At 31.4% G+C, this 12,518-nt stretch overlaps 2 protein-coding genes across 2 annotated transcripts; one reads left to right on the forward strand and one right to left on the reverse strand.

The window, feature by feature from the left end:
• Positions 1-1,172: 1,172 nt before the first annotated feature.
• LOTGIDRAFT_63818 (hypothetical protein) lies at positions 1,173-4,190 on the reverse strand (the record flags this gene model as incomplete). Its single annotated transcript, XM_009054763.1, has 8 exons — positions 1,173-1,322; positions 1,713-2,031; positions 2,389-2,454; positions 2,669-2,821; positions 2,992-3,086; positions 3,465-3,523; positions 3,662-3,856; positions 4,157-4,190. Coding segments are annotated over 8 exons (1,071 nt in total), but the record flags the coding sequence as incomplete, so codon positions are not given.
• Positions 4,191-7,267: 3,077 nt separating this feature from the next.
• LOTGIDRAFT_144141 (hypothetical protein) lies at positions 7,268-9,549 on the forward strand (the record flags this gene model as incomplete). The annotated part of the gene is made up of 4 exons (XM_009054780.1): positions 7,268-7,391; positions 7,821-7,939; positions 8,290-8,782; positions 9,329-9,549. 4 exons carry the CDS (start codon positions 7,268-7,270, stop codon positions 9,547-9,549), a joined length of 957 nt encoding a protein of 318 aa, XP_009053028.1.
• Positions 9,550-12,518: the final 2,969 nt, after the last annotated feature.

A 12,518-nucleotide genomic window follows, 5' to 3' on the forward strand; every position in this document is an offset into this window, starting at 1 on the left:
CCTTTACAATGATGTGCAGGTGGATCTAACAAGGGCTCCCCAAGACCATAAACCACAATTTCAAAATTAAGCCTGCTGTGTAAATTAACTAGAGTTTTTTCTCAGTTTTCAGAGCTCATTTATTGGTATCATATCTGTAATACTAAACTAAGTTTCTCAATTAGAGAGTCCTTTAAGGGAAGTAACTGTCTGATAATCTTACCTGTACCAACACCTTTAGAACTATTAACTGATTCCTCATCTCCCATCTCATCCTCACTCTCTCCCATTCCACCATAGTCATCATAATCTATAGATACATCTTGTTCTACTGTTAGAGCTTGTAATCTAGGTACTGGACGATTAACCTATAATGCAAGAGTACTGGATAATCTATCTATAAAATGAAAGTACGAGAAAAACTATCTAAATTCACAGATTGAGAATGCCCTAAAAACAACAAGCAAAATAATATCTGGCTGATTAACCTGGTCTACTTACATGAGTTTTACTGTGGTTATCTTCCCCTGTCATCATCGAGGTCGGAATGGTAGCACCCTGATAGTGAGAATGGACAGCAAACTTCTCATTATCAAATATATTTAATTCTTGATCACTGAAAATATATCATAGTTAATATATAGGCCATTTACATAAATCTCACATTTTTCATTTGAAATAGAATAGAGTTTACAAAGTTAACAAGTTAACAAAAGAAAATCTGAATTCTGCTTTGGTTAGCTGAGAGAGAGAGAAAATATTTAAAAGAGTTATTACTTCAAAAAGTAACATATTTAAATTATCTAGTCTGTGTCAGTGTATTTTTAGTCCTAAATAATTTACGACAACCATCACTATAATTTTAATATATTATTACCTAGTCTCTAGGTACTTAATACGGTACTCTGGGCCTAAATAATTTACAACAGTCATCACTATAATTTTAATATATTATTACCTAGTCTCTAGGTACTTAATACGGTACTCTGGGCCTAAATAATTTACAACAGTCATCACTATAATTTCAATATATTTTCATTTCTAGGTAGTTAAGAATCTAGGACTAAATGATTTACAACAGCCATCACTATTATTCTAATATATTCTTACTTAGTCTAAGTCAGACTTCAATATCTTATTTTTAGTCCTAAAAAAGTAACCATCACTATAATTTTAATAAATCCTTACCTAGTCTCTGTTGGACGTTGATAAGGGACACAGATGATTTCTCTATGAGCTAATAAATCATCGTAAACTTTCTGATGTTGTTGAAGAGTGACATCAGGTGATGAAGATGAAGTGTTCTCGTTGATATATACTATATGGTCTTTTACACGACATCCCTGACAATACACAAATATCAATAGTTAGAAGAGAAAGTAAAAAAAACAACTATATTATACAAGGATAACAACTTAGATTCAGAGTTAAGGATCCTTTCTACCAGCTTGTCCTTAGCCAAACCTCTTGGCATTGATCTTTCCCAGATTATCCGTACCCATATACAGCTGGGTCGACTGGAATAATGAGTGAAGATGACTTATTCAAGGTCATCAGACTTTCACAAGCTGATCAATATCGGAACCCACAGCCACCATTTGCTCTACGTAACCAAGCAAATAGTGTCATGTAAAGAGGCTGTGCTATAGAACCTCACAGTATATTATAAATATATCAATTGAACATTTTTGATAGAAGCTTACCCCCTTATCCCTTCCCATAAACATTCTTACCTTATTTTGCTGTGTTGGATCAAATCTCAGTGTATTTTGATGGCAGCATGGGTAATTACCAATACAAGAACCCCCCTCTAGTATAGAATTGTCGTAGCGGGGAGCCTCAGGATGGTATTTACAATGTCCAAACTCGACTAAAGGAAAGATTTCAGAACATCTACTACAAGGTAAAGTATTAATAGTTCCCCATACTCTCCAGTATACATCTTTCCATGTTTTCAACTGAGATTTTAAATCTATAAGATATTCGTTGACATCAAATGATGTATCGCGAAGATGACTGTATGTTAAGTTTCCATGTTTATCTATTGTCATTCTGAAAATAAACATAAACTTTAAGTGAAAGTTATTGATTGAAAAGGAATAATGTAGGTTGCCAATTTTTGACCAGATTGCAAACACAATATGATTTCTTAAAATTTAGATTTTATTCCATTAAAGTTTTGAAAATAAGGCCCCTGGTCAAGTTTCTTAAATTTACAGCAATCAAAGATGTCAGATAGGAATTTGGACTGTAAAAAAAGTGTCAGTCCAAATCTATAAGTGTCATATACACATACAATGGTTTGAAATGTCTACACTGGGTGAATGTCACTCAAAGTTCCAGTGCAACACCACATAGACCATATTGTGAGGAAACAGCCAGCAGTATATTCAATATAAAATACAATACCTGCTAGGCATACATTTCACTCTTTTCTTCATAGTATCTGTTAACAGTCTCTTACATACACTACATCTATACACAAAATAAGATACATTTTAAGATAAGAGCTTAGCATGCATAATTTTCTTACCTAAATCACCAAATGAATTCTCATTTTGGAAGGGATTGTTTTAAAATTAAAGTTGTCTAAAGTGAAGAAAATGTGCAATAAATAATACCAATAAATATACAAATATACCAATTTGAGGAATTTGAGTACCAGAAGATATCAATGTAAGCAGCTTACCTGTGTAGACTAGATGCCGAGCCCAGTGAATCAGGACTGTTATAATTCCTATCAAACAATTTCTCTAGTTTTTTACTAAATAATTTACTTTTAAATTTATCTTTTCTATCCAGTATTTCATCACCTTCTGTATGTGAAAACAGGTCAGCAATTCTAAAATACACAAATATCTAATATATTATATACAACTAGACATACAACAAAATAGCAATATACTTATACTTCACTAAATCTACACTTAAAATATTTCTACCATGTTTCATTTTAAAAAAAATAATGTGAACCTTAAGGATATCTGGATAAAGTGAGCAAGAGTTACATACCTTGATAACAATGTATCATTAATACAGTTCATATTACAGTTGGTGCTCACTATAGCTGATATATTCTTATAACAAAACTCTATACATTCTTGTACCTGATTTAAAATAGATGCATCCATAATACTAAACTCTTGTAGTCTTGTAATTTACATGATAGTTAAATCATATGTAGAATATCATTTTGACCACAGAAATGTGCCATTATTCCTTTGTTGATATTATTATTATTGAGATCAATGATTATTTCACAATTAAAAAAACATTACACCAATCTATTACTGGATGGAATTAATGTACAAATTTTACAAATACTAAGAATAATAGCAGGTTTAAATATATTAATATGATTAGAATACAGTGGCTCTGTCTTAAATACCTATAGATCTACAAATCATGTTCCACTTGATTTTACTGAATAGTATATGTAATTAACAATAGGAATTAACTACCCCTTAATTTGTTAACATACTTACCAAGGAATCCATCTTTAAGAAATCAGAGGAAATCAAAATGGATACAACATTTCCAGGTTCTGAAAATTAACAAAATGTCAAATGTTATTCCAATCACACAATCTAATTTAGGAATTACGGCATTAATGAATAGAGCTAGTTATATAAGGAGTTACTTATAGAAATCATTTGGATATTAAATATCAAACCATTCTTACCCAGTTTTGGTCTCTCAATGTCTGATTGGCTTAAATGTCTTTTGGCATATTTCATCAACCAATCAAAGATCTGGACATCACAATGGACTGAGATATCAACTTCCTCCCAACGTTGGGCATCAGAAGACAAATACTCAGCGAAATATTTCATTTCCTTCACCAATAAATCACGCGGACAGAAAAAATCTTTCTTCACTGAAATATTCATTAAAATATCAAAATATTACATTACAATTTTGTCAATTTTACAGTAAATACAAACATTATCATGAAAAACAAATGATGTGTTCAAAATTTTGTTTCTTTATGCTTTAATGCTTAAAATGACTGTAATTACACACTGAAGTTTACTACAGCTATTGTATTGATAGTACAAAATACAAACTTTTCATACTGCATACATAAAACAGAGAAAGGTTGATCATTGTAGAATTTGGTATATATTTGCCATGCAATCAATGATAAATTAAATTATAAACAATAAATAATACTTACAGTCCTTGGCTTCATCACAGACATGTATCACCATAACAGGTCTAAAAATAGATGATAAACAGCCTATCAAATAACATAATATTCTAATCACTTTTCTGTGACAAGACCAAATAATATCTTTAGAAATAGGGTAACATTTTCATTTTGGGTTTCAGGTACTTTTACTTGTAAAAAGTATATCTAGAATATTGCATTGCCAACACACTACTGAAGGAAGTTTAGAATGAAAAAAAGGAAAGAGAACAAATTAAATTCATTTGCACTACATCACTTATACAGAGAGCTGAAATTAAGGTTTTTTTTTCAATATTTTGATGACTAGACCCCTCTAAGGAAGTGAAATCTAGAAGATACTTTCATAGAATGAAAAATTTAATGTGAATAACTAGGATCAAAACAATAAAACTTAGATCGATTAACATGCAAAGCTGGGTAGGCTTGGAAGAGAATTTGGGAAAGACTTTGAAATGTATTTACTGAAACAAACACAGAAACAGCATTTTTTACAGATAGCTCAGAATCCACTAGGAGAAACATATAGCCAACAATTATAGCAACCAAAAAGAAAAAGTTCATGCATAGCAAAAACTCAACTGGGGAACAGACAGCCATAACTAACTCTTGCAACTCACTTTTTAGAATGATGAACTCGTTTTTTAACACTTAAAACAAATAAGATTATTCATTTTTATTCCCAATACTTTAACTGCATAGCTTATGTCAAATGACTACATCTTCATTGAATTGATGTAATGAAGACTGCAGACTAAGCCTTTTCTCTTTTGACAATTTTCCCACACGGCAGTGGTTCTGTTAATTTATTTCGCATTCATATCTCAATCAAGTATTCACCAGTTTCCATTGAAGATTGGCTAATGTAGTTACTCATTGCAGTGTACCATTTATTGGAGTATTTACATTGAAACATTACTTTAATACTATTAAAATAATGTCAAGATAACATGTAATTTAAATTGTTCTGTAAAGTGAAGATATTATGACAACCTACCCATGTTCATCTCTAGTCTTTTCTTCATCTTGATCTTTTTTCTTAGATTCTTCTTTACTGTCTGAAGGCAAAAAAAAAAAAATTATAGGCAATTGAAATAGCCAAGTTTTATTTGTATGCAGTATGTTGTTAGGGATATAAATTGTCATAGGTAAGAATAGAAATGAAGGCTACTGTCACTGTCTGCCTGCAGAATAATTAGTAGTGGTGGTACCACCTGTGCAAGACTGAGGGTACAAACAAGGGGCAGACTGACATAATGGGGGGACAACTGTCAAGTTTGAAATCAAAACCTATAGAATGTCTGAGAGGGTTTTCTTCAAAACAAATGTTGAAAAAAACAGAAATGTTTGGATCAAAAAAAATATAAAATTCATATTTAAAAGTTCTTAGAAATGAATTGAGGTGCAAATAATTTTTCTGGAGTCACCCCCACTTGAGCGCCATTCATTATTAGAAGCAGTACATTTTGTCAATTTATTCTTACATTTATTCCTGGAAGCTGAAGTTGGTCTACTAGATCTACTATTACTATCAGTATCATTTGTAGTTCCTGATAATCCTAATCCAGAGTTAATCTTATTTAATTTATTCAGTTTTAAAGCTGTACCACAGGACAATAATTCCTCATACCGCTTAGAACACTGAAAAAGGAAAATAAAAAAAAACATTAATGAGTTAAAGACAGTACGGGATTCAAATAAGAGAATCAGTCTTATTCAAAGAGCATTTCAACTTAAAATTTTTGGCAGCAAACATTCCTGTTTACCAGAGTTAGGCCTACATCATTTTTTTATAACATTGAGAGGTAAAATAGTCCATATTGAAAGCTGACCCTTGAAACACTTGCTAGTGCATCAAATATAACTTAATTACTTATATTAGAGGAGATTCAAAATTGCCTTACAGAAGACATGAAAACCCAACTCATAGCAAGTTAATTGTCACTAAAATTACTATTGTCACTGAAGTTGATTCCAATTTCCACAGCAAGTAACTTAAACTTAGTGTCAATCTTCATCACAATTTCTTTGTATAAAATGTCTGACCTGTTGTGGTGTAGTACCAGGAACTAATTTAGACACAGCATCCCAGTTCTTTACTTCTAGCTGATTAAAATCAGATATAATCAAATTCTTTAATATTAAATCTAGGGCAGAATAACCCTGCATCATGATGATTTTTTACCTAGAGGTAAAAAAATACCACAAGTTATTAGGTGATTTTAAAATAGAATTCTTAATACACTTGAGTCATGAAGAATGTTGTCTAAATATTTGCTTTAAAGTTAAGAGCAACGTTAAATTTTCATTCAGAAAAGTGTTATTTAAGACACTATAGGCATAGGTCTATCTATTTAAGTTTCAACCTCATCCGAACACAACAGAAGAGGGGCTTTGCTTCTCCTCAACGATATTATTCTTTAAAAAGGTGATTAAAGTTATCTCATTCCATGAAAACTTGAACAATGCAGTGATGTTGTTTCAAAACATGGATAGATTAGCAAGGGATAAATCTGAGAATCAGTTTAGTTTGTACCGATCTCTAAAGATTTGATACCCCCCCTCTTGTTTTCCATTACTTCTCAAAATTCATAGGCATGGCTACTCAAAGATCAGTCAGGTGATCGTTTCAAGGGTGAAGGCTGTAATAGCTTAGACTGATGCAACTAATGGTTGGAGCATTCTGGAGAATAGGAAACTTACACAAATAGTTATCGTTAGTAAGATTCAACGAAAACTTTTACATTTTTAATATTTCTATGATAAACAAATCGAGGTGCCCTCTATAAAGTAAATGGGAAGTAACTCTCATTGATTCGTCTAATTTCAGGACATGGATTCTCTTTCTCAAAAATCAATGACTGAAGCCTTTTGAATTAAAAATTAAGATTATTGGTTTCAGTTCAAGCAATATTAGACTATATTTTAGTGTTGTTCTTTTTTCATTAAGCATTTTATTGCTGATTAGCTTCAAAAATAATTACTGAATATTTGTATTTCCTAATCACAATTTTATATGTAGCGTCCGCCATGCTAGGTTTTGTTTATGAATTTTATTTTTGTGTTAAAATTTGAATAACTGCAGTAATTTCGAGAAATATGGACAGTGAGGTTGCCAAAGACGAAGAGCAGACGAAAAGGTTCAAGGAGAAACATTCTCTAGATAGTGATGAAGAAGACGATGGTGATAAATACGATGTTTTACAAGAAGACGACATCGAGGGTAAATAATACATTAAAGCTACCATGACCACATTGGCAATAGAAAGAACACACTTGTATTCAAAATGTAGATATGTGATTTAAAGAGATCTTATCTCAGTAGACCTATACTCAACTTCTAAATCAATTCTTCTGTACACATTTCATATGTTTGATATCCAACCATTTTCTCCAGATAAATAGTGTAGGCAAGTTCACCAACAAATTTTAGTAGACAATCTAGACGTGTACTGGTATTCTTGGGTGAAATAGGTATCATACCATTATTTTGATGAATAGACCCTACTTATTGTGATACCAATATATTGCCCAGTTCAGTGTATGCCTTATACCAATTGTTAATTTAGTAAATATTTAAAATATTAAAGCAACATTTTTTTCAATAATCTCTTTTTGTACATGGCAGCTTTAATAATTTGTATATTTTCAGGTCAAGAGGAAGCTACCATAGATTATGAAGAAGGAGTACAAATTACACCTTTTAACATGAGAGAAGAAATGGAGGAGGGCCACTTTGATAAAAATGGAATGTATATTTTTGATAAAAAGGTAGAAAATCTTCACTTTCTAAAACCTCAACCCAGCAGATAATGCAATTAATGAAAACAATGTTACAGTCTGTGCTTATCTCACAAGCTAAGAGTGATATTCATGGTTTTTGAGAAGAGTTGTTGTAAGAATTCATGATGACATCATGCTTTTGGTTTTGTTATGATATTTTATAAAAGTAGGCCAATTTCTTACCTTAGAGATTTATAAATGGCCTTTTCCACATGTTTACTTCACAATAATATGTAAACATAGTGGGCTAAACATTTATAGCCATTTTAGGCTAGAATGCCATATTAACGGTCCTGCTTTTCTTTTCTGTTTTAATTGTATATTACTGTATTTTTCAGGACCAGATACAAGATAATTGGATGGATAATATAGATTGGGTCAGGGTTAAAGAAAGAGAAAAAGGAGATAAAAGAAAGATGGAGGAAGACAGCGATGATGAAGATGAACCAATAGATAAAATTAAAATATATAAAGAAATGTTGTCATTGATGGAACCAGGAGAGTCAGTCACAAAGTCTCTAAGGCGTCTGGGAGGAAACAAGGGTAAAATTCAGTTAGCCAGTCAAAGATGGAAGGCCAAAAAACAGAAAGGCAGTGATAAACCAAGCGCGGAAGAGACAGCTAATAAGGAAAAATTACTCTCATTAACAAGTTTAGCTAATAGTTTAATTTCTGAAGGTGATATGGAAACTTATGAATTAACTTTTGAAAAAATAAATTATCTGATTAAACCTAAAGTTGGGAAAGAAAAATTTGATATTCCTCAAGATGCAGATGCTGATGATGCCTTGGACATGTTTGCTGATAATTTTGATGAACAAGATAAAGAAAGTGAAAGTAAAAAGAATGTCAGTTTTTCAAAAGGTAACTATTACTGTTTAAGTTTTTTATAATTTTCATTAGTTATTTCCCTTCAGCTTCTTTCCAGTACCAATATATCACAACATACAATTTTACTCAAAATAAACCAATGCAGGTATTGTGTGCATCTTTCTCACCTTAACTTACAGAGTTATTGCCCTTGACGCTAATAACCATGTTAGTATTGACAGAAAGCATTCAGAGGATAATTCAGTTTGTCTATCAAAGCAATGACTGCATTTATGTGCAGGTATCTTTTTCTTCAGAGCAGACGGTTATTATTAACTGTTTATCAGTTTTTTCACTTATATAAGTTATTGCACTTGATTTTGTTAAAATATGTCAGTAGTGGTGCCACTACATAAGTCTAATTTTCCATAACATATAACTCCCAATGTAAATATCTGCATAGCAAGCTTTGTTATAGGTGAGTATATTTTTGAAGTATTCTCATAAATATTTTGATTATCTTTAAAGAAACCAAAAAAGAAGAAGAAAATAAAAACAAAGAAAAAGAAGAGAAGAAGGAAGAAGAAGAGGAAGATGATAATATAGTCAAATGGGAATATAAATGGGAGAATAAAGACTCAGAATCTATACATGGACCATTTACTAGTGCTCAAATGCTACAATGGACTGAGGAGGATTATTTTCCCAACGGTGTTTTTGTACGGAAAGTGAAAAGTGGGGGAGAATTTTATAGTTCAAAAAGAATTGATTTTGATTTGTATACATAAAGATATTGAAACTCTACTTGTTGAAAGATTTAAAGAAAATTTGGAGCAAGTGGTACTCATATACACAATACTAGGCATGTGTTATTGTATTACTTACTTCTTTCAAGGGTTTGTAATAAAAATCTGTACAAGCAAGACTATTCTGTTAATCAAAAATCTTGTCTAAATCATGGCAAAATCGAGAGTTAAAGTTATACAGTAGTGAGAAGTACCATCAGGTGTTTCTAAAAGAGTAAGCATGGTCTGCTTCACACACAGGTTCCTTGCTCTGTTATGTTCATCAGGGCTATTTAAATTGGACTAATGAAAAAAGATGCCATAAATAGCCCAGATACACATAAAATGTTTACTGTCTACTGTTTACTATCCCTTGAATATTTTAACACAAGTTACACATTTCAGCAGATGATGACGCATGTGATTTTTGTGAAAAAGATTGTGTTTTATGAAAGAAGTGTGTAATACCTTAATACATGTATATGCCTTGTGTTTGTTTACTATCTTTGCTGTTTTAATGTACTGCACAATGGTTTTTATATTAATAATTATTGTTTGCCAAATTGATAGCCTCTGATGAGAACTGTCTTAAATTTGATTCTGGAAGATTGAGTAACTTCACATAGTTAATTTATCTGCTGAAATATTCTCATAATGAGAATCGTCTTTAGCCCAAGATGTATTGTGTAATTCTGAAATATGATTGTTGCTCTAAAGCTTTATATAGGAAGTTGAATCAATGCTGCAATATATTGGTAAAGTTATCTCCATGAGGCATATAGTCTTCCAGAACCTTAATTCTGTTCCAATCTTCTAAGCAGGATACTCATGTTACAAAATATCCAATCGGCAAAAAAATATATCAACAGCTGGGCCATAATCTCAAAAACTTAATTTATGTTAATTTTAGCGTTCCATTCATCTGATTGGTCAATCACTAAAATAGATTTTAAGTTAAGTTTCATTATCCAATTAGATTACTGTGACAAAAAATCTGGATTTTACCTTAATTAAGTTTTCAAGGATAAGGCCCCTGATTGGTCATTCACTTAAAGTGATTTTGAATTTAGTTGTGAAACAGGACTAAGGAATGCGTGGAGAGGGTCCACAACCAAGGGTGATCAATACATACATAATATGATATAATTCAGATCCAACACCATAAAAACAAATTCAAATCATTTATTCAATAACATAAACAAGAACCAAATAATCCAAAAGAGCAATAGTAAATAAAATATGCACGAAATATGTTAGAGAATGTGCAACATGTCATAGCTAACTTACACCAAAATAATAATTAATGGTGATGACAACCCAAATCCTTGATTTATTAAGTGATATATCTTCATAACTATTAAAATAAACCCCAAATTAGTTTTGAATTCTGTTAAAATTGTCAGCTACCCGGTATATTTTTTGTTAGTTTGTTATATATCATAAAACGAAAACCACAAAATGAAAATACATTGATGAAAGAGAAAATAAAGGAAGGATAGTTTTACAAACTAGACACAGCTGTCAATGGATAAATTCCGCTTTATTGCAGCCAAACTATTGAAGCCAATCCAATTAATGAAGATCTAGATAGTTATTGTGGTGTTTTTACGGTTGTTAATTATGTTTTGCACTGTCATCTAGATTTTGATAAGTTATCTGTTCAATACTTAACTGAACATAATATATAGAAGAATTTCTGCAGATCATGGATGTGAAGAGTAGTGACCTACAGTAAAAACATGTAATGTAGATCTGCAATATCCTCCCACCAGCAAAAAGAAAAGAAGAAACAAATACTAGATTAAAACGAGGTAAAGGTTGAAGGTCTTGTAAAGAGGCTTTTTAATCATTTTAATCATTTTCATTTTCATTCCTTTAATTATAGAAATGATTCACCTTATATGACGACATATACGACGCAAAAAATGCTATTATCTATGCTCACCATTGCGATAGCTACGTCATAAAACGCTTAGTTTTAGTGGAATTGCAAGAACCATAGACGTCTGATGGATATCTATGCTTTCAGTGCAGTGTCCTCGATACACATAAATCTTTCAAAAAACCTCTTTAAGGAGACAAAACAACATGCATAAGAACGTAAAAAAAAATAGTCGTATATACCAAGGAGGAGGAATACACAAATTAGCAATTTAAAAAAAAAACATTATACAAGACACAAAGTATATACATATTTACAATCTACCCCGATATCCCATAAATAAGTTTAGGGTACGGGTTGGGTTATACCCATAAAAGGGTTTGATATTATGCTAAAAAAAAAAAAACCACAAAATAAATTCTGGTATATCCTGGCTCCCATTTCTAAAAAAAATCTCACATCTTTTATTGTCTGGTATTGCTTATTATAAAGTTTAACATATACCTTTTGTAGATAGGTTTTCTTTTAGAAAAGGGTGCCAGATGTATTAAAATATGTTTAAAAATTTTGATTTAAATATTTTTGTGACATTTAGGGTTGGAACGCCGTCTGTTTGATTATCTATATAAATATGTCGAGGTTATCACTACCCGACTGCTGTGTCATGTCACTTTTTAAACAACTTGACAATTTGACAGCTACGTCATCATATTTTACCCCGGCTACCCCTTCTTCAATTTTACATTTTAAACAGAAATACTTATTCGAACGTGAAGTCCGAAACTTGCTGACTCTTTCTGATGATAGATGTCGGATAGCATAGGTTAGAAAAACTAGACCATTTCGATTTTTACAAGTTCACAGTGGCTCACAGAGGCTCAAAAAAGTAGTCTGCCTTAAAATAACAATTGGAAAAACATTTTAAATTCCAAGCACCATCTTTTAAAAAAGAAAAAGTAGTAAAATGTGTTTGTAACTGTTTCTTTCTGAAAGCTAAGTTGTGTTTTCTAACATCACGCTCACAGACATCTATCAAAATAACAATCAATGAAATAAAATATCAGCAAGTTTCAGACTACGTCAGTTGATG

This window comes from Lottia gigantea (assembly GCF_000327385.1).
Source record: "Lottia gigantea unplaced genomic scaffold LOTGIsca_224, whole genome shotgun sequence".
Classification (NCBI taxonomy): domain Eukaryota; kingdom Metazoa; phylum Mollusca; class Gastropoda; family Lottiidae; genus Lottia; species Lottia gigantea.